The sequence below is a fragment of the Chiloscyllium plagiosum genome, chromosome 14 (assembly GCF_004010195.1).
Source record: "Chiloscyllium plagiosum isolate BGI_BamShark_2017 chromosome 14, ASM401019v2, whole genome shotgun sequence".
Taxonomy (NCBI): Eukaryota; Metazoa; Chordata; class Chondrichthyes; order Orectolobiformes; family Hemiscylliidae; genus Chiloscyllium; species Chiloscyllium plagiosum.
In genome coordinates, this window is record NC_057723.1 from 79,396,674 (window position 1) to 79,419,747 (window position 23,074).

At 44.0% G+C, this 23,074-nt stretch overlaps 1 protein-coding gene across 2 annotated transcripts in view; it reads left to right on the top strand.

Annotated features, from left to right (window-relative positions):
* Nucleotides 1-23,074, top strand: part of LOC122556832 (receptor expression-enhancing protein 2-like) — a 78,249-nt gene that overhangs the window by 49,183 nt on the left and 5,992 nt on the right. Inside the window, exons 3-7 of one of the 2 annotated variants that reach the window (XM_043704061.1) lie at nucleotides 5,537-5,613; nucleotides 6,191-6,311; nucleotides 8,798-8,911; nucleotides 15,677-15,824; nucleotides 20,997-21,163. In XM_043704061.1, coding sequence (XP_043559996.1) covers nucleotides 5,537-5,613; nucleotides 6,191-6,311; nucleotides 8,798-8,911; nucleotides 15,677-15,824; nucleotides 20,997-21,163 — 627 coding nt within the window. The remainder of the gene's footprint in view (nucleotides 1-5,536; nucleotides 5,614-6,190; nucleotides 6,312-8,797; nucleotides 8,912-15,676; nucleotides 15,825-20,996; nucleotides 21,164-23,074) is intronic. The other variant, XM_043704062.1, reaches the window with a different exon arrangement.

Here is a 23,074-nt window from a genome sequence, read left to right on the forward strand (position 1 = left end):
GGATTAGCAAGGGGAAAGGGGGGTGGTGTGGTAGGACTGGGTGGGATGCTCTTAGGAGGCTCAATGTGGACACAATGGGCTGAATGGCCTGCTTCCACACTGGAGAATTGCAAGAACCTGTTACAAACCTGAAAGATCTAGAGCTTTTCCAGAAGCTGGAAGGAGTGCAGTTGTTACAGTAGTTGGGGGTTGAGGAGGGAACTCATGGAGTTTGCTTCCCATGGTTAGACTGGGAGTATCCAGTCCCCTAAACCTATTCCCATTCTAGATCACGGCTTCTGGAATATTGTGTTCAATTCTGGTCTCCTTCCCACCGGAAGGATGTTGTGAAACTTGAAAGGGTTCAGAAAAGATTTACAAGGATGTTGCCAGGGTTGGAGGGTTTCAGCTACGGGGAGAGGCTGAACAGGCTGGGGCTGTTTTCTCTGGAGTGTCGGAGGCTGAGGGGTGACCTTATAGAGGTTTATAAAATCATGAGGGGCTTGGATAGGGTAAATAGACAAAATATTTTCCCCGGGGTTGGGGAGTCCAGAACTGGAGGGCGTAGGTTTAGGGTGAGAGGAGAAAGATATAAAAAAGACCCAAGGGATGATGTTTTCACATAGAGGATGGTGCGTGTAAGAAGTGGTGGAGGCTGGTACAATTACAACATTTAAAAGTCTGGGTATAGGAGAATAGAGTCAGAGTCATAGAAATGTACAACACAGAAACAGACCCTTCAGTCCAACGTGTCCATGCGACCAGATATCCGAACCTAATCTAGTGCCATTTGCCAGCACCCGTACCATATCCCTCTAAATCCTTCCTCTTCATGTATCCATCCATATAGGAAGGGCTTTGAGGGATATGGGCCAATTGCTAGCAAATGGGTCTAGATTAGTTTAGGATATTTGGACGAGTTGGACCGAAGGGTCAATTTCGGTGCAGTATGACTCTGTGACTCTCAACGTATGAAATATTATGTCTCTCTCCCTTACACACACACACACACACCAGCTCCCTGAGCTGACCAATAGCAGACAGCAAGGGCTGCTGTCTCTGCCAGGGACAGGCCCATTGAAGAATTAAACAAGACATTGGAGGTCCTGATTGGGGGGAAGTGGGATTTGACTTCATGAGCCATAGATAAACCACCTTTCTGAAAGTGAAACAGGGGCCCCAGGGAGTAATGAGCCATAAGATGATTTAATGGGTTTTCATCAGAAATAGGAGAATAGAAGAACAGAGGAAATCGGCCTGAAGAGCCTGACCTACCCTTCCATGGCTGACCTGTCCCAGGCCTCCACTCCTCTTTCCTCCCTCATACACCCTGATTGCCCAATGTTCAATTATCCACCTGTCTCCTCTTTGTCATTGATCAGACAAGAATAGCTAATCAGATGTTCTCACTTTGTTTCAAAACTCCAAGTGAAGGTGTAAATCTTGTCCAGAAACAAGGTGCAAGAAACTCCTTCCATTAACAGGAATAAAGTGATACTCCTGTCCCCACGATGGGAAATCAAATCTATTCTGGAGATACTCCGGGGCCGGAGAACTTTGGGTATTCCATTGTTCACAAGTGCAGTTCATTCCAGAAGTTACAATGTGCAACATATTTTAGGAATCCCCAGTTGAGTCACTAGAAAGCAAAACTCCCAAGAATGGGGACTTGCTGAAACACAGGACCCCAGTGTCCCCCTCCAGACTGAGACTGTGCCAATGCTCGTAGTTCATCTTGTTTTTTGCGAGATTGACGTTTCCATTTCCAGTCTTGCTTTTTCACCATTCTCTGGCTCTCCTTCCATGTGATAACAGCAGCACACACAGTGTGCAGAAACTCTTTTATAGAAGCATGTGAAAGGAAACTGTGTGCTCCTCAATTATTTTGGGATGTTTCCATTTTCTCCATCATGCAACCAATCAGGTGACATGAAACTGAGCAAAATAGTGCTCTTTTAACTCAATTCCCTGATGTTGGTATCCAGAGAAACCACAGGGCAGGTGTCTGCAAAGTTCAATGCCATGTATCATGGAGAGAGGAAGCACTTAAATTGTTCTTTATCTTTCTCGGTTAACAGTTGATTCCGGCTATGGATTCTGATTGGGCTGTAAAATCCAATCGTTCTTTGTCTTGTCGTGAAGGTAGAAACCAACAGTTGGGTGACATGTAAAAGATGTCGCAGCAATCTAGAGCTTTACCATTTGGCTGTTCCCCACATAGAGTCATAGAACCCCAGCGGTGCCTTTCAGCCCATCAAGTCTGCACCAATCCTCTGAAGAGCATCCCACTCAGACCCACCCAATAACCCAGCATTTCCCATGGCTCACCACCTAGCCCACATACCCCTGAACACTACAGGCAATTCAGTACAGCCAATTCACCTGACCTGCACATCTTTGGACTGTGGGAGGAAACTGGAGCACCCGGAGGAAACCCACATAGACACGGGGAGACAGTTGCTCGAGGTGGGAATTGAACCCAGGTTCCTGGCGCTGTGAGGCAACAGTGCTAGCCACTGAGCCACCGTGTGAATGCCAGCAGATAGATTGACTATAGACAAATATCTCAACTCAGTTGGATTAGTCATGGAGAGACACATACACTTGCACCTTCCATTTAGAATCAGTGGGTACTGATTGGGCACAGGGACCAATAACGTTTCTCTCCTGAGTCAGAGAAAGCTGATGTACAAATTGAGAGATGCCACAGTTAAAGTTGATGAATTTGATCCCGATCAATGATTAAACGTGAATGGTCCAGAATGATCCACTGTCTTCAACCTGGCATTGTTTTTATCCCGGGAGCTAGTGATCTCCAACAACAGGGCAAAAAATCAATGAGAGTGTGTGCTTTGGTTTTGCTATTTTGTTCTAAAATAAATATATTCCCAAGACAGAATTAACATCTTTTCCTGAGGTTGAGTTCCCCTACACCCGCTGAAGTTAATTATTTTTCGCCCCTGAATGTGATCCAGTTGAGTGTGATAGTTTTTCCACAGGGCTGCAGATCCCCATCCATTCCTGTACACCATATTGGTCACTCCTTCCTCCAGTGTCCGTGCCTCCCCACTGGGTCTTTGCCCCAACCAGTAATTATACAAAGGCAGAAGTCACATGACATCAGGTTAAGGTCGAACATGTTCATTTGAAATCATAAGCTTTCGGAGCACTCTCCTTTGTCAGGTAAATTGGATTTTAAAAAATTTGTTGATGTCAGCGTGTAGTCATTTCAGTGATTCCTCACCGTGAGTCCAAAGGAAGAAAATATCATCAATGTATCTGGTGTATAGCGCTGGTCGGAAATCCTGCGCAACAAAGAAGTCTTGCTCGAAAGCTATAAATGGTGGCGATTACAGCGGGTCAGGCAGCATCCATGGAGAGAGAGAGCTAACGTTGCATGTCTCAATGACTCTACTCGAAACGTTGACTCACTCTCTCTGCATAGATGCTGCCTGACCCTCTGTGTTGCCCAACATTTGTTGTTTTCAGTACAGATTCCAGCCTCTGCAGTAATTTGTTCCTGCACTAAGTCTTGCTTGAACTTGTGCATAAAAATGTTGATGTACTGGGGTGCAGATTTTATCCCCATGGCTGTTCCGTGTGTCTGGATGAAAAGCTGGTTGTTGAAGGTGAAGATGTTGTGGTCAAGGGTTAAGTGGGTAAGGTATAGGATGGTGCCTGGGAATTGGCATTTATCGTGTTGGGTATTGACACACTCAGCATCAGTAACTACGCAGTTAGTTGCATTAATCTATCGCACCAAGTTCCCAACAACACCATATACTCACCCACTCACACCCAATCTCATACACATACACTCAGGCACATGCGCACACCATATACTGTACTCACAATCACATACACTACATATAGGCACATGCAGTCACCATATATATACACACACTCACTCAGACAAACCCACCAACAACACACGCAACACATATACACACATGCACACACGCACACACATATGCACAGCCACCTGTTAAATGTATGTGTTCATCACTAAAGGAGAGACTGACCAGTGCAGCATTTTTGAGCTGAGAGGTCACAGCTGTGTAAACAGGTTGGGGTGAAATGCCTAGTTGCTATTCAAGAGTTTGTACTGAGTTCGCTCCATCCAGAAGGACGAAGGTTAGTATTTTCTTAGAACATTGTTGTGGTTGTTTATGTCCCCAACATTGAATTTGTGATACGTATTTAATTCTATAAAATTATTCAAGGATTTCGTTACTGAAATTCAAAACCCCAGAAAAGGCTTGAATGACCTTCACAATGCTTAATAGAATGGGGATTATGAACCCAATGCAATAGCTGTGGGTGTACCCAAGGGGCAGAACAACAATGGGAATGGGAAAGGCTGACTCGTGCAGTGTCACCGACCTGTCCATTTTATTGTTTGCTCACATGTTCATGGATTTGAAGTCAAATTTAGGACATCTAGTGGCATCAAGCCAGTACTACATGTTAGTGTTAACATATCAAAGACTTTACTGAGGCCAGAGTCAGCTGTGGTTTGTTGGAATCTTTGTCTGTTGAGGATTTCTTTTGAAAAGAAATCTATTCAGAAATTTCTATAGTGCAGAAGCAGGCCATTCATTCCATCGAGTCCACACTGCCCCTCTGAAGGGCAGTCCATCCAGACCCACCTCCCTTATCCCCACAGCTAGCTCACCTAGCCTGAATATCCCTAGACACAATGGGGCAATTTAGCATGGCCAATCCAGCCTACCTAGACATCGTTGGACTGTGGGAGGAAACCAGAGCACCCCCATGCAGGCATGGGGAGAATGTGCAAACTCCACATAGTCACCCAAGGCTAGAATTGAACCTGGGTTCCTGGCGCTGTAAGATGGTAGTGCTAACCACTGAGCCACCTGCCATTCTAACATTCATTTTCAGTGTCATGAAGTAATGTATATTTGTTAAATTTAAAATCTATGTTTAAATTAGCAGGAGAAAATTATTTGTAGATTACTCTGGGATTAACAAGGTTTAATTTCCAGTAGTGAGGAGTGAAGAAAGAGTCCAAACTGAACTGGATCTCCCAGTTTTGAAAAAGGGTCTCTGAATTCAAAATGTAAATGCTGTTTTCTCTCCATAGATGCTTCCAAACATAATACATGAATAGGAAGGGAATAGAGGGGTATGGATCCTGTAAGTGAAAACAGTTTTAATATGGAAGGGCAAAATCTGTCAGCGCAGGCTTGGAGGGCCGAAGGGCCTGCTCCTGTGCTATGTTGTTCTTTGTTCAAACCTGCTGAGTTTCTCCCGCAGCTTCTGCTTCTGTTTCAGATCTCCAGCATCCACAGTTCTTTGTTTCATTCCAGATTGTACACTTTGTGGAGACCAGCTTATTGCAATTTTATTCCATCATAACTGTCTTAAGAGTCCCTCTTTTGTTAAGCAGATCAAAAACTCCTCACAATCGAAGTGTACCACCGGATAAGAATTACTCTTCAACTGTACTTCCCACTGATTCAGCAAATTAACACTGCAGTGTGGTGTTCCTGAATGGCCTGTTTACTAGTCATTGATACTTTGGTCTCTCTTTCAGGTGAAATGGATGATGTACTGGATTGTGTTTGCCTTTTTTACAACAGCAGAGACCCTCACAGATATCATCCTGTCATGGTAAGTACAGGAAATCTATCATAACATGACTGCTTCTCGACTCGACATGCAAACAATATTGTTCAATCAATTAACCAGGTCCCATTAAGGGATAAAGCTGCGAGTGCAGTTTCCTCTCTGATTTCTAATTAGCCTGTCCCTGAGTCTGCGCCCCCCCACATCCTTCATCCATATCAACTAAAAGGTTGGTTTGGTAATGGATGAGAGGTAGATTGACATGTGGGATGCAATGCATCTCATCCACCTCCATAAAACAGCTGGAATTCCTCACAAGATGCTACAATTGAACCTCAAATGAGTCTAAGAAATTTGTGTTTCGGCATCTACAAGCCCGTTGATTGTCATATTTTAAAAAGGCGTTTTCCTTCCATCACTCTGAGTTTCATTTTCACCAGTTGTCCCCTTGTTCTAAACCACTGGATGTGAAATAGTTCCCTGAAACTGAAAACACATGTTGGAGATCCCAGCGGTGCCTATCACTGGCTCCTGTTGAAGGTGGATTGAAAGGTTTGAACAGTTTTGGGGACAGTCACTGACTCTTGCTGTGCTCAATCATCTTTCTCTTGTGTTCCCATAGGTTTCCATTTTACTTTGAGTTGAAGATAGCTTTTGTTATCTGGCTGCTGTCCCCTTATACGAAAGGATCCAGCGTTCTCTACAGAAAGTTTGTTCACCCAACCTTGTCCAGCAAAGAGAAGGTACCGCTGACCCATCTTGGCTTTCTCCTTTACTGTTGCCTCGCCTGAAGAGGAAGACCAAGCTTTCAGCATTCCATAGATATTTTATGGAATAATGTAGCATTGACTGATATCGTTCATTGTAATTTCATATCTCATCATTCAGTTTCACCCAGCATCCACGTGGTATAAATCATACAAGGATCTAATGTGCAATGTATAAAGGACCAATGTGTGAAGTTCTTCATCTTCAGCAGTTGCTGGCTAGTGAGCTTCTTTGCTGAAAGTGATTTATTTGTAGAGTGGCCTCCATGGTCTGGAGATGTTATGAAGATTTGCACTAATGTTGTTAAAGCCTTTCATTAGCTTAACTCAAATCTTTAAGATATAGTTGCAGCAGATCCTGGTTTTCTGGAGTAAATACACATGTCTGACATCATCACCACCACCTCTTGGCTTGTTTGCAATCGATGAATCATCTATTCTCTGCTCTTCAATGCCAGCAAAAGAGCATTTCAGATGGAGCAGTCTGTCTTTATCAAGGCCAGGGGTCCAGTTCAGTTCAGACTTGCCACTCCTCACTGGGATAGCACGGTGGAAATGAAGCCCTGCTATTCCTGGAGTCATTACAAACGTTAAAGATTTTTTAAAGTGCACAAAGATTTCCCAACTTATGTGATTTCCAGACCCAGGTTAACAGAACACAGAGACCAGCCTTCTGCACTAACCAAGAATGACTATTTATTCCAAGTAATTAGATTCTAGCTACAGGTAAACATTACTGACCTGTTGACATGTAATTTTACTAATTAAAACTCTCATCCCGTTGTGAACTCGCATTATACACACATACAAGTATAAGCAAACACACATTGTCACACGCACACATATACACTCTCACACATAAACACACGCACTTATACATACAAATATAAACATACACACACTCAAACACACATATTCTCTCACACATAAATGCATGCGTACACTATCACACACTCTCTCACACACTCTCTCACACACTCTCTCACACTCTCTCTCACACATACAGAAACATGAAAAAAACCATAAGTTATTTGGGTGGAAATAAAGACTGAGAAGCCAGTTCAGTGATTCCTCTTCACAGGGTTGCTGAGACAATTGTCAAAAGCTACTTTGTAGACATACTTCTTACGGTGGTTTACAGGAGGCATGGAGGTTTAGTTCCCACCTTTAGAAAAGACTTTGATTTGTTAAAAGTAACCGTTCACAACAAATGGGAAGGAAACTAAATTTCTTTTATATGCTGCAAAGAAGGTTTTGCTTCAGAGAACAAACAGAGCTCCTGAGTTGATGGCGAGCTGATCCCTTCTCTGTCTCTTGTCCCCAGTCCCTAGCTGCTCAGCTACCTGAGAACCAATCACAAATGTTGGAAGGCAGAAGAGCTTTGTCATTGATAACTGGTCACCAGACCACAGACCAATCAGCTGCTTGTTGCTTGTCAAAGCTCAATTTGTATACACCCCTTGACTCCAGTTCGTCTGCAAACCATAATTCAATTAATACCTGAGTAAACAATGCTTGCAATGAGTATTGGGTTCCTTGCTTTCAGAGCAATCTTCTGGTGATCATATTGAATGGCAGACCAGGTTTGACAGGCTAAATGACCTACTCCTGCTTCTAGTTTCTAATCCTCAATTTTTAAGACTGTTCTTTTCTCATTTCATACAGAGAAATAAAAAACAATAGTCTTTACAGACTATATTGAGGAATGATACAGGTCAATATAAAATGTAGTGCATCACTGTATGAGGAGTTCCTCAATGTTATTATCGAGTGCAGTTTTTTTACAATCAGGGATTTTAGGCACCAGTATGCCCATCATTTCCCCTTAAAAAGTTTGGGGATATCTTTATTTTTAATTAACCTTTATCGAAATGATATTCTATTGTACAAGGTTTAGAGAATTGTGGGCCAAATGCTGGCAAATGGGACTAATTCAATTTGGGAAACCTGGTCAGCATGGATGAGTTGGGCCAAAGGGCCTGTTTCCGTGCTATATGACTCTATAACTGAGAGGGATTTCTCTAAGTGCTACTCTTTGATGGTCATTAGGAATGTTGTCAGTTAAAATGGTAAACTTCCAGTTTCCAATCCTACGTGTGGCTACACTAGTGAATCCCCCTCCACTGGATAGGAAGGTGTTGTGTATCTATACCTCTCCAAACCATTGACTGTAGTTCCAACCTTAGAAAATTACAAGTCAGGCACTGTGAACAATACTTTCCTCAGAAATATATCCATAATGATGACTTGGAGGTCTGCTTAAAACAGGATTCTGCAACGAGTGATTTAATGATCTTTTGCTGTGCTGGAGGTCAGTGCATGAGCCTTGATACCCACAAACCATTAACCGCTGCTATTTCTGCAGCCAGCCTGCATTACCTTCCTGCACTCTGAGTTACAGATTTGAACTGGCTGATTTTCCAGCTTCCTCTTAACCTGCCCTTTTCTGTCTGCTCCTGTAGGAAATTGACGAGTACATCAGCCAAGCCAGAGACCGCAGCTACGAAACAATGATGCGGTTTGGGAAACGTGGACTCAATCTCGCTGCCAATGCTGCGGTGACAGCAGCAGCAAAAGTAAGTGAAACTTCACTTCACCTGGGAATTGTTTCCGTTCATTGGTGGGCACCACTTTTTGCCTGAGGCTTCTTGCAGAATCTCCCAAACTCTGACAGCTGGGAACAAATGAATTCTAGGTAAAAGTGAGGACTGCAGATGCTGGAAATCAGAGTCTAAATTAGAGTGGCGCTGGAAAAGCACAGCAGGTCAGGCAGCATCCGAGGAGCAGGAAAATCGACATTTTGGGCAAAATGTCTATTCTCACAGAAAGTGTTCACTGCTGTCTCCAACAGAGGGATGGCACTGGGGCCTATGCCAAGTCACACCAAGTTCCACACCAGATTCCCCATCCGGCCTTGTATACTTGGAAGCATGACATCCTTACTTTTATAGAGATTGCTGGAAAAGCTCAGCAGGTCTGGCAGCATCTTTGGAGAGAAATCGGAGTTAATGTTTCGGGTCTGGTGACCTTTCCTCAGAACTGTTTAAACATTGACTCTGCTTTCTCAGATGCTGCCAGGCTTGCTGAGCTTTTCCAGCAATTTCTATGAAAGCAAGGATGTTATGCTTTCAGTATTCAAGGCCAGATAGGGATTCTGATTTCCAGCATCTACAGTTCTATCAGTTTTTATCTTTCCTTCTGTGTTCCATTCCCCTCGTAATGAAGGACTGCGTCTCCACAGCCTCCTTGATTATGAAATGTAGTTGCACGCTAACACTTACTGACTCGTGCACAAAAACATCTAATTCCCAAAGTTGTCTCCATTTAAGTAATACTTGGCTTTTTCATTCCTCCTGCCAAACTGGGCAATTTCCTATTCTCCCACCTTTAAATCTGTTTGCCGTACCTTTTCCCCACTTATTCAACTTATCCATATCCATCTGCAATTTCCTTATGTTTTCTTCACAAGACACGATCCGACCTATCTAGGTGTCAGTTGTGCAGTTAGTGACTGTGCCTTTGTTCCCCTCAACTAAGCCATTGATGTACATTGTAAATTGTTGACACCCCAGCACAGACACCTGCGGTACTCTACCTGTCAAATCCTGCCAACCAGACGAAGACCCATTAATAAAACTGCCTGTTTTCTGTCAGCCAGCTAATCTTCTATCCATGTGAGTATGTTATCTCTTGAGCTTTTATTTTCTGCAATGCTGCCTTTTGGAAATCCATATGTTTACCAGTTCCTGTTTAACCATAGAAGCTTGGACACATGCACCAGCAGGTTCAAGAACAGCTTATTCCCCGCTGTTATTAGATTGCTGAATGGACTTTCTGATTTCAAACCTAATGTTGATCTTGCTCTGTGTCCCTCCTGTGCAGTGTAACCTTGTGTACCTCGCTCTGTCTAAGCATCCTATGATCTGTATGTCCTTGTTTGTTATGGTCTGCCTGTACTGCTTGCAAAACAAAGCTTTTCGCTGTACTCAGGTACATGTGACAATAAATCAAATCAAATTAAAATCAAATCAGATCCCAGAATAATTCCAATGAGGACCATTCCAATAGTATAATGACCAGGATTGGCACCGGTGACCACAAACTGGAACCCACTTCTCCCACATCAGTCTTTAAGACATGGATTGGTTGTACAACATCAGATTCTGATCGACATTCCCAAAATCGTTTCTGGTGCCTGCATTTTAAACCTATGCTAAGCTGAATTTAACTTGAAGCCTCTTCGTAATATAAAGAAATCCAAGGCTTAATGGTCATCAACCACAAAATGAGACTAGAGATTGGTAAGATTGATCTTTTACATGCTGTCTCTAAAACTACTTCTGATTAGATTTGAGAGTAGGTGGGAGGATTCACCAGTTTGAACCAGTAAAAGACAACATTTAGGGCTCATTTTGAGAAGATCTTCATCATCCAACCACCTGATGAAGGATCAGCGCTCCGAAAGCTAGTGCTTCCAATTAAACCTGTTGGACTATAATCTGGTGTTGTGTGATTTTTAACATCATACAAAGGGGTTACCAATATGTGGAATACAGTGATTGAGGTGGAAATTCTGGGTGTATTTAAGAACTAAATTAGTGCAGCATTTAATAATTTTAGAGTCAGATTCAGTGAATGAACTAAAATGAGCTGAATTTTAGGTTACAAGATAAGGGCAATGAACTATTTTGCTTGAGCTATTCAAATAAGACAGACAGCGAGACTGACTTGCAGGAAGTTGAAACTCCTATTTCCTGTCTGTTGGAATTAATGTGGGGGTGCTGGTTTTGGACTGAGGTGCACAAAGTTGGAAGTCACATGACACCCAGTTATAGCCCAACAGGTTTATTTGAAATCACAAGCTTTTGGAGCACTGCTCCTTCGCCAGGTGACATTGGCTACAAACCACCCCTTCCAACGCTTCAGGTGATGTATGTCACGGTGGTGTGCCAGAATGGGTATGGGTCAGTGAGTGAGTGAGAGCCTAGTGAATAAGGGAATGATTGTAAATGAGTTGTACCAGCTTTAACTCTCAGTCAAGCTTCATACAGGATCGCTTTCTCTGTCCTCTCAAGCCATTGCGCATTGTGGACAAATTCTCCAACTCAGTCTGACCAAGCCTCCTGTCATTTAGGTTTCTCTCCTGTTCCCCTGTGTGCAGACATTGGAATTTTCAAGACAGACGCATGTTTACGTCTTGCATGTGACCAACTTAGTTTGCATCATGCAGCTAATTGAAAGGCTGGTCTTTGACCTGTAATCCGAAAAGAGAATGTGACTTCACTTCCAAGTGGCAGAAATAAATTGTTTTGGGGTCATGGGTATGAATTCACAAGCGTTGTTTGTCAGCTCTTAACAATTTAACTTATGGTGAGGCAAGATGAGCACAAACATGGTAATATGCAGGGGGTGCCCACTTCCCAAACATTTGACAACGCTGCAGTTATAAACACAATCTCATCCAGAGATGTTGTTTTAAAGAGCTGACATTTCCTGCATTTATTAATGGCTCTTTTATATTGTCCTGCATTGTGTTCTGACTTGCATACAAATTGACTTACAAACAGACTCCAGAATGAAACCCTTTCACACTCTGAGGACTGCCTGGTGCATAATTTCCCACTAACTATTTATTTATTTGATTAGATTACTTTACAATGTGGAAACAGGCCCTTCAGCCCAACAAGTCCACACCGACCCATCGAAGTGCAACCCACCCAGACCCATTTCCCTACATTTACCCCTTCACCTAACACTACGGGCAATTTAACTTGGCCAATTCACCTAACCTGCACATTTTTGGACTGTGGGAGGAAACCGGAGCACCCGGAGGAAACCCACGCAGACACTGGGAAGAACGTGCAAACTCCACACAGACAGTTGCCTGAGGTGGGAATTGAACCCGGGTCTCCGGCACTATGCTAACCACTGTGCCACCGTGCCGCCCACAAACTTATTGTGAAATACTGACTAACCTTACTGTTGCCGACATTGCTGGGCTGTTAAACTTGCTCCTTGCCTCCTGTAACATTGCTTAGGTGTTGGACACTCTGTCCTTGCACAGGCTTCACTCAGTTCCTGTTGACTGATGGCCTGCATTCCCTCTTTGCTGCACTCACTATGTTGATGTAAATAAACACAATCTGATCGCCTTTACAGGGACGTGACTCTGTAAGCAGGCAGGGAGATGGTTTATACTCTCAACGAAACAGTTCACTTCATCAGCGTTCCTGCCACAGTCCTTTGGAAGTTTGCACCACACGCTTTGAAGTAGCAGCTGCAACTTCCTGCTAAGTCCTGCCTCACTATGCAGTTTGTACAAATGACTCCTGATTATGGCAGTCTAGTCTGGGCCAGGAGTGTACTAGCTGTCATTTTTAATTTGATTTATTATTGTCACATGTACTTAGGTACAGTGAAAAGTTTTGTTTTGCATGCAGTACATGCCCATCATACCATATAAACGTGTGTTAGGGCAACAGAACAGAGTGAGGAATACAGCTGCATAAAGGGCGAGACCAACATTAAGTTTGAAAGGTCCACTCAGACTGCAGGGAAGAAGCTGTTCTTGCATCTATTGGTCCCTTTGTTTAAAATTTTGTATCTTCTATTTGAGGGAAGAGGTTGATAGAGACTATAACCGGGGTGGGAGGAGTTTTTGATGATGTTGCTGCCTTTCCGAGGCAGTGGGAAATACAGATGGAGTCAACGGTTGGAAGGTTGGCTTGTGTGATGATGTAAGTGCTGTCATCAAGTCTATGAAGGTTGGGCCAACAAAACTACTGTCATTCCCGCAGGTGGACAGACGTCGGCCCTGCATTCACATAAGCACCTTCACTCTGTAAGCAATTTCTGGCAGTGGATTGGTTGGCTAGTTCTTTGCCATCTTTGTCAAGCCAGTCTTGATGTTCCTTTGGAGAGAGATTCCTTGTTGGTGGTGTTTGTGATGGATTTAAGGGCAGACCAGGCATAGTGGATGTTCTGCAGTTGCTGTTCATTGAACATCATCCGACTGGCCATGAGGCACTGACTGAGTAGGGGAGGGGGTTTCCTGGGGAAGTGTTTGTGTTAGGACTGGCTGATGGAGGTAGACACTAGGGTCAGGCGATGGGCACTCCAGCCATCACCAGCTCCCGTCATGGCATGGTGATGCAGACATCATTGTAATCCCACGTTCACATGGTGACGTTATCCAGAGTGAGGTTGATGTCGTGCAATCTTCTACCTATCTCTCTGATGGAAACCGGTGTCTTGAATGACCAGGCCATGCTCTTGCTGTTTTGTCAGGAGGAGGACTCAATTTGTATTTGCCTTCCTTGCTGAATCCCGCCTTTCCACACCTGGCATTGAGGTCTCCAAGGAGAATCAGTATCTCTCCCTTTGGTCAGTGTTGAAGTGGAAATGCCTGTTTGTCCTGGTCCATTGTTTCCTGGATTGATGCACTGCTGACTGTGACCCTTCTGCATTAGAGTGAGCCAAAGGTTATTTTGCTTTTATTTAGCCCAAAGGGGGCTCCCTGAGATGGTGAAACCAAATGGAGTTGGCGTTCCTGCCCAGATTCCCCTTTGCCTGTGTACATTCTCCCGGCTCTGGGTCCCCCTCCCCTCCTTTCCCTCCCGCTCTCACTGGCTGCATGGACAGGGATTGAGGGATTGTGGGATTGTGGATTGGGGGATTGTGGGAAGCTCTTGCCTGGTCCAAACCAGAGAAGAAGCTTTGGGGAAGCTGTCAGCTAATTCATATCTCACCAAGAGACCCAGGAAGTTACCAATCTCACACAGCAGGGGAAAGGAGGTGCCTCCTCAAACACCAACACCCTCCCCTGCCTGCCCCATGTGACAGCGAGGCAGTGTGGATCCAGCAAGAGAAGGGGAAAATTACTACCTTGATCAACATTTGCCCCTCCCTGGAGGCACAAGGTATCTTGTAGCTTTGAGCCATCCAACAGTATGACCCTATGACCAGTGTGACTCTGTGAAGAGTGTACAGTGGGTGCAGTGTGCCCGGTGTGTGTACAGTGTGTGGTGTATACAATGTGCACTGGGTACAGTGTATACAATGTTCATTGGGTACAGTGTATAGTGTGTACAGTGTGCAGTGGGTGTAGTGTGCCCAGTGTGTATACATTGTGCATAGGAAACAGTATGTAGTGTATAGAGTGTGCAGCAACTACAGCATGTCCAGTGTGTACATAGTTGTAGTGTATACAGTGTGCACTGGGTACAGTGTGCCCGGTGTGTGTATAGTGTGTATTGTATAAAGTGTGCACAGGGTACAGTGTGTCGTGTATGAAGTGGGTACAGTGTGCCCAGAGTGTGTAGTGTATACAGTGTGCAGTAGCTACAGCATGCCCGGAGTTTGTACAGTGTGTAGTGTATACAGTGTGTACAGTGTAGTCTATACGGTGTGCAGTAGAGACAATGTACCCATTGTGTGCACAGTGTGTAGTGTGTACAATGTAGTGTATACGGTGTGCAGTGGAGACGGTGTACCCAGTGTGTGTACAGTGTGTAGTGTATACAGTGTGTACAGTGTAGTGTATATGGTGTGCAGTGGAGACAGTGTACCCAGTGTGTGTACAGTGTGTAGTGTATACAGTGTGTACAGTGTAGTGTATACGGTGTGCAGTGGAAACAGTGTACCCAGTGTGTGTACAATATGTATTGTATACAGTGTGTACAGTGTAGTGTATACAGTGTGCAGTGGAGACAGTGTACCCAGTGTGTGTACAGTGTGTAGTGTATACAGTGTGTACAGTGTAGTGTATACGGTGTGCAGTGGAGACAGTGTACCCAGTGTGTGTACAATATGTATTGTATACAGTGTGTACAGTGTAGTGTATACAGTGTGCAGTGGAGACAGCGTGCCCAGTGTGTGTACAATATGTATTGTATACAGTGTGTACAGTGTAGTGTATACGGTGTGCAGTGGAGACAGTGTACCCAGTGTGTGTACAGTATGTATTGTATACAGTGTGTAGTGTGATGTGCCTCTGAGGATGGTGTGTATTGAGGTGAGCTGATGAAGGCCCTGCCTCTCCTACAGTCGCCTGTATCTCTTTGATCTGTCATGTGTAATCAGATGCTCTTCTCGATCATTGAAAGCTTTTTCTTTCTAATTCTAATAAAGGAAGTTCACCGCACACAAACATAGCCATGCCTTCAGAATTGATTTGCATTATACAGTGATCAACTTGTCCTTTGAATTCAAGTGAGCTGGATCCTAGGGCTCTCCCAGTAATGAGGAGGGTGACTTCTGGTTTTGTCTTTACCGGTTAATTGTGGGGTTGCTGTCAGATCTCGTCCTTGCTGATCTGATACCTATCTGCTTTGTTGGCCCAGGGTCAGGGCGTGCTGTCGGATAAGCTGCGGAGCTTCAGCATGCAGGATCTGACATTGCTCAGAGACGAAGACTCTATCCATCTGCGGAGTGCTGACCCCCTCATGAGAACATCTATTGGCAACATTCCTGAAATGATCAATGAGCCTGGTAGGTAGGAGAAATCACTTTACCGTTCACCTTATTCCGTGGGTCAGTAAACCAAGAAAGCCAACGATTGCTCTCCTGCTCACTCCCAAAGTGTGCTGATAAATGATGGTGCAATGTGTATTAATGAACTATGATTAGATTAGATTAGATTCCCTACAGTGTGGGAACAGGCCCTTCGGCCCAGGTGGAGATTATACTCTTATGACTGCTTCCTGAAGAGGTGAAAGGTTTTCTGACATGTACACAGCATTCCAACTTCAACCATCCCACCAGTACTGAGCATGTGCATTCCTGCCTCTCCTTCCTCTTATTGGTCCTCCTTGTGCCCAGGGCTGTCTCTACTGCTCAGGATCTTAATCCCCTTCGTAACTGCAGGAAACATCTGAGAATTGTCCTCCAAAGACCAGTGTCACCATAGTTTGCTCAGGTGCTCTCTGGAACCCTAGCCTTTCCACTTATGTCCTGAAGATATTAGGTAGGTAAAAGTGGGTGCTGCAGATGCTGGAGATTAGAGTCAAAATTAGAGTAGTGCTGGAAAAGCACAGCAGGTCAGGCAGCATCCGAGGAGCAGGAAAATTGATGTTGTGGGCAAAAGCCCTTCAGGTAGGTCACAACCTTAGCTTTAAATTAAGGGGTGGTAGGTATAGGACAGATGTTAGGGGTAGGTTCTTTACTCAGCGAGTCGTGAGTTCATGAAATGCCCTGCCAGTAGCAGTGGTGAACACTCCCTCTTTATGGGCATTTAAGCGGGTATTGGATAGGCATATGGAGGATAGTGGGCTAGTGTAGGTTAGGTGGGCTTGGATCGGCGCAACATCGAGGGCCAAACGGCCTGTACTGCGCTGTATTCTTCTATGTTCTATGTTCTATAACCCCCTACACTGTCCGAGCAGATACACCTCCAGCAGCTTGAGCCACTCGGTGGCAAGGGTGTGCTGATGGCTCAGTGCGCTTGTAGCTGTGCTCCCTCTGATGAACCTACTTGTTATCCAGCTATGGCCCCCTGCTGCATTGTCATCTCCAACTACCAAAACTGTCCATGTCCCAGCATTCAGACTGCACACTCCACCAAAACACTTGACTGCTGACAATGAGACGGTTAACATTAGTTGATCTCATTCCCAAATCAGGCGAGTTCCAGGGTCACAGTTTTCCCAAACAGAAGAAAATTATTGGTAGACAGAACGGCAATGTGACCCTGGTGCCCCAGGCAGTGGTGCTGTCTTTAGCACCCATTCAGCTCAATCCCATCCCTGAATGGATCAAAAGTTCTGCTTCTGTTTCTCTGTCTGGAAACACTCCTTGAACTGTTGAGTACTTTCAGCATTTGCTGCTTCTATTTCCAGATTTCCAGTACCTTGTTTCCATGCAGGCATTATCAATGGTAATAGTGACAATTATTCACTTGGTGAATACGTTCTGAAGATGTCTCCTTGTACTACAAGCTGACATTGTTAAAAATGTTACATACTCCTGGTTGAGAGCATTATTCATCTTATTTAAATAAAATTTAGAAATTTTAGTCATCTGTGGAATTGTATGAATTGACTGGAAGCACATTGTCTCTCTGATTTATACCTTGCCATTTTTATTGTGAATCCCATGAAATCAGGAGGCAGCAAGAGGCCCCTATCATCTAGTTCACACTATCACATATTATCAAGATGAACCCGAGTATAATTTCATCTGTGTGAAGAGTTTTTGATAACAGAGTTTTAAACAACATCTACTGGTGGAGGTGACCCTGGGAGATCAGGGGCTGCATTTAATTGTAACTCAGTTAAGATAGTTCAGCACGAGTTCTGCTGTGCTCTGCATCAGCATTGCGTGGGCTATTACATGGCCTGAATAAACTTGAACTGAGTAAAGAAAGATACTTGGCTTCAGTGAGCTAAAGGTGTGTGTGTGTGTGTCCCCGTCCGTCCGTCCGCGCGTGCATGTGTGTGGAATGTTAATGTCCTCTTTTCATTAAGTAACCAGAGAGCCATTAGTTCGGCTCTTCATGAGTCAGAATGAAGATAAGCCCTGCCTTCCCCATCATTCATTGGCTGCCTCTCTCTGTGGTGCCTGCTCAGTTAATGATGACTGAGGCAGACGTGCAGTGAACATTGTGCACTAGCCTGTGCCAGGAGCCTCTAGATAAAGGAAACTAGTTGGCAGTTCATGATAACAGTCGATTCATTGCATGAAAACAGAGCGTGCTGTGTTGTCTGTCAGAAGCAGGTTAGTGGTTCAATTGTATCAAGGGTGTTTGGGATGAAGTTGAGCCAGTTATTAAGGTGCAAATGGGATGGATTTGAATATTTAAAAGGACAAAGGTCCAGATTTTCAGTTTGGACTGGAATAGGCAGGAGAAGTGAAGAATATGCACTATCATGGACCCCACATGCACTCAAAAATTATTAGGTGATTCACGTGATAATGTACAGCAATAGAACTTCATTATTAGATAGTTTTGTGACTGACTGATTCAGCTGACAATCGTGTAGGCACTGGCTTAAAGTCTTCCCCTTGCTTCCACCAGCTACTGAGCATAATCTGAACAAGATATGACACAATATTGCATAGGAGCTGCCCTTCCCAGGTCACCTCAGTTGCCCTTGATATATTTAAACAGAATTAATTATAATTAGGGGAAGGACATGAGGATATGTGGTGCAAAATGTTTGCTTTCTGTATTACCAATGTCTGGCTTCCAGCATTACTTTGTACTGCAGGCCTATTCAGAGATGTATTGCCCACTGGAATTCAGTGAATCACAAGGAGATTTGCCTAATTACCTACCCCAGCACAACCGGGGTGAATGAATCTACTAGCAAAATCAGATCTTGTTCATAATTTAGTACATTATTAAAGAATACAGATGATGGGGAAGTGCAGTGTCAAAGGTTTCTGTCAGAAATTGTTGAAATTACACACATGTATTCCAAATGAATGACTTAATAATGTTCCTTCACAGAGCCAGTGGAACACCTAATTCCCTGAAACATTAAGGTGTTCTCCAGGAGTTTCTGCTTCATCTCCAATGTTTTAACTCTTGTTGTTTTTTCTCTCTTTCGTGCCTCAAACTGGGAATTGACTGTAAGTTCTACCCTCTCCATTCAGCCTGCATTTATTGCACACACTGATCATTCCATTCAAACCATGTCTAGCCAAACCGCTTTATTACAAATAGAAGGGAACTGGCAAAGGGGTGTCTTTATAAGCTGGCAACCTGATATAAAAGGCATGCATTCCCGACTGATTACAGTGACACCTCTGCTGTGTATTAATCATTTCTCATGATGAGATGGGTAACAACAAGGATTTTTTCTGACCTGAAAGCAATAATGAGGTTATTTTATTCTTGTTGCGCCAATGTGTAAGTGCAGTGTTCATGATATTTATGATGAGAATTACCAAAATGGAAGAATTGAATGTTGAATTTTCAATATAATGAATTGTCCATTTTAGCGGTTACATCAGGAGAAATTGTTGTAAGAGAGTCTTAATTTATGCTGCACCCCATTATATCTCAGGAAGATATGGTGGGGTGGCATGGTGGTTAGCACTGCTGCCTCACAGCATCCCAGGGTCCCGGGTTCGATTCCACCCTCAGGTGACTGTCTGTCTGTGGGTTTGCTCCAGTTTTCTCCCACAGTCGAAAGATGTGCTGGTTAGGGTGGATTGGCCAGGCTAAATTGCCCCTTAGTGTCCAGGGAAGTGCAGGCTAGGTGGGTTAGCCATGGGAGATGAAGGGGTACAGGGATAAGGTAGGGGGTGAATCTGGGTGCGATTTTCTTTTGGAGGGTTGGTGTGGACATAGAGTCATAGACTCATAGAGATGTACAGCATGGAAACAGACCCTTCGGTCCAACTCGTCCATGCCGACCAGATATCCCAACCCAATCTAGTCCCACCGGCCAGCACTCGGCCCATATCCCTCCAAACCCTTCCTATTCATATACCCATCCAGATGCCTCTTAAATGTTGCAATTGTACCAGCCTCTATCACTTCCTCTGGCAGCTCATTCCATACACGTACCACCCTCTGCGTGAAAAAGTTGCCCCTTACAATATTCCAACAGTGGCCTAACCAAAGTCCTGTACAGCTGCAACATAACCTCCCAACTCCTGTACTCAATACTCTGACCAATAAAGAAAAGCAAACCAAATGCTTTCTTCACTATCCTATCTACCTGCGACTCCACTTTCAAGGATCTATGAACCTCTTTGTTCAGCAACACTTCCTAGGACCTTACCATTAAGTGTATAAGTCCTGCTAAGATTTGCTTTCCCAGAATGCAGCACCTCGCAGTTATCTGAATTAAATTTCATCTGCCACTTCTCAGCCCATTGGCCCATCTGGTCCAGATCCTGTTGTAATCTGAGGTAACCCTCTTCACTGAAAGTGAGGACTGCAGATGCTGGAGATCAGAGCTGCAAATGTGTTGCTGGAAAAGCGCAGCAGGTCAGGCAGCCTTACTGAAGTCCATATAGATCACATCTATCGCTGTGCCCTCATCAATCCTCTTTGTTACTTCTTCAAAAAACTCAATCAAGTTTGTGAGACATGATTTCCCACGCACAAAGCCATGTTGACTATCCTTAATTAGTCCTTGCCTTTCCAAATACACGTACATCCTGTCCCTCAGGATTCCCTCCATGATGGGTCAAATGGTCTGTTTCCACATTGCAGGTATTCTGTGATACAGCACTCAACGTAGATTGAATCACTTTCAAGTCCAGATATTACTGACATTTTATTGCAGAGATAAAAGACAGTGTTTTTAATTTTGTTTTTAACCATTGAACAGAAATATTTGATTATGATACCAACGTAGCTAGTTTATTTTTTGGTTATAATCTGATTATTTGAATAATGATCAATAAAGGGGTGTCAGTGTCAAGGCATGAATCAGAGAGCTGTATTAATTATTTACACATCATAACGTATTTATATATTACCTCTAACATACCAAAACCCAAGGGCACTTGCCATGATGAAAATATACAATATAAAAGTTGTTTGAAATGGCCCATTTTCTGTGAGATAGTTGTCTCCATTTATTTGAAAATTACACTCCTGATGTGTCAGCACTGTTTTGAGAAGAAATATCTTTACGGAGTGTCCTCTTACTAACTATTGCTTTTGACTTTCACCCTGTCTTTTCTTGCCTTGCTGTTTCTCAGACACGCACTGGCTTCCTTCAGGGGAAGAAGTAAGGAGCACCCAAGCCCCCAAGTCCGAGGGAGAGCAGCCGGATGTGAAACCTGAGCAGTTGGATGATGATGTGGAGAAAGTGCCGAAACGCACCCAGAGCCTTAAAGCTCCTAAACAGAAGCTGCAGCGTTCAGAGGTATCCTGTGTTTGTTCACCTTAGTCCCTTTACTCACTGCCTATCCAGTGCACTATTAATATTTGCACTGGTCAGTGTCTGCAATTCCATTGCTCCTACTCCTGTAATTCACAGAGGATTTCTAGCACAGACTCAGTGTTCCTGGTGCCCAATATCCTCCAACCCCATCAAACTTGATTTCTGTTGATCTCTAACCTCCATTTCCAAAGGTGACCTCCAGTCTGCTCTCAGTGGATACTTAAGTAATGCAGAGTCATAGAGATGTAGCACAGAAAAGAGACTCTGGTCCAACTCATCCATGATGACCAGATATCCTAAATTAATCTAGTCCCTTTTGCCAGAACTTGGCCCATACCCCTCTAAACCTTTTCTATTCATATACTCATCCAGCTGCCTTTTGAATGTTGTCATTGTACCAGCCTCCACCACTTCCTCTGGCAGCTCATTCCATACATGCACCACCCTCTGTGTGAAAAAGTTGCCCCTTAGGTCTCTTTAAATCTTTTCCCTCTCACCTTCAACCTATACCTCTAGTTCTGGACTACCCCACTCAGGAAAAACACCTTGTCTATTCACCTTATCCATGCTCCTCGTGATTTTACAAACTTCTATAAGGTCACCCTTCAGCCTCTGACGCTCCAGGGAAAACAGCCGCAGCCTTTTCAGCGTCTGCCTATAGCTCAAACTCTCCAACCCCGGCCACATCCTGGAGACCAGAAGTGAGTATGGTATTCCAAGGAAAATACAGATTTCAAAGCAACATTTGATATCAAGCTTAACTACTGAAATTCTTTGAAGAGACAACAGAATTATTGGTCATGATGATGCATGGGTAACAAGTCGATGAATAGATGGATTGGGTCAACAAGGGCCAATAGCAGGCATCCTCTGCCCTGATTAGATACAGGGACAAGAGTGAGAGTCCAGAAGGTGGTGGTGTCTGCACAGTGCCAAGGTTAAGGATGTCTCTGCAGGACTAGAGTGGGACGGAAAAGATCCAGTTATCTTGGTCTCCGTGGGTTACCAGTAAGATACGTAGCATGAAAAGTGCCGTTCTGGTAGTGAAGTGTGACCAGCGAGGGCCTACATTAGAAAACAGGAGCACTTTTAGATCAAACTGTGGAATTAACAGTGGGAAAGAAGAAAATGGCTGAGGCTTTGGACGATAGGAAAGATATGGAAGCTTTGGAGAGGGTGCAAACAAGTTTTACCAGGATGCTGCCTGGATTGAGGGCTTGCCTTACGAAGAGAGGTTGACTAAGCTCAGACTTTTCTCTCTGGAGAGAAAGAGGAACAGAGGTGACCTGATCGAGATGTACAAGGTAATGAGAGAGATGGATAGAGTCAATAGCCAGAGACTTTTCCTCAGGGCAGGATTGACTGACACGAGGGGTCATAGTTTTGAGGTGTTAGGAGGAAGGTATAGAGGGGACGTCAGAGGTAGGTCCTTCACACAGAGAGTTGTGAATGCATGGAATGGTGGTGGTGGAAACAGAGCCATTAGGGTTATTAAAGCGACTGCTGGACATGCACATGGACAGCAGTGAATTGAGGGTTAGGTTATTTTATTTTACATTAGGATTAATCCTTGGCACAACATCATGGGTCGAAGGGCCTGTTCTGTGCTGTACTTTTCTATGTTCTATGTAGTTTGTATCTATCGTCACAGGAGAAGACGCAAAAAACATCCTAAGAAGAGGAGAAAATCACAATGGGGAAAGGATGGACGAGCTTAGAGCAGTCACTATTTCCAGGGGAAAAAAACCATTGGAAAACTCAAGTAGCAAAAGGCTGATGAGTTCTCTGGACCTAATGGCCTTTTTTGAGGATTGTAAAAGACTTGGCTGGAGTGATAGTGGATGCATTAGTTGTAGTTGGCCAAAGTTCCAAAGATAAAGGGGAACCTATAGA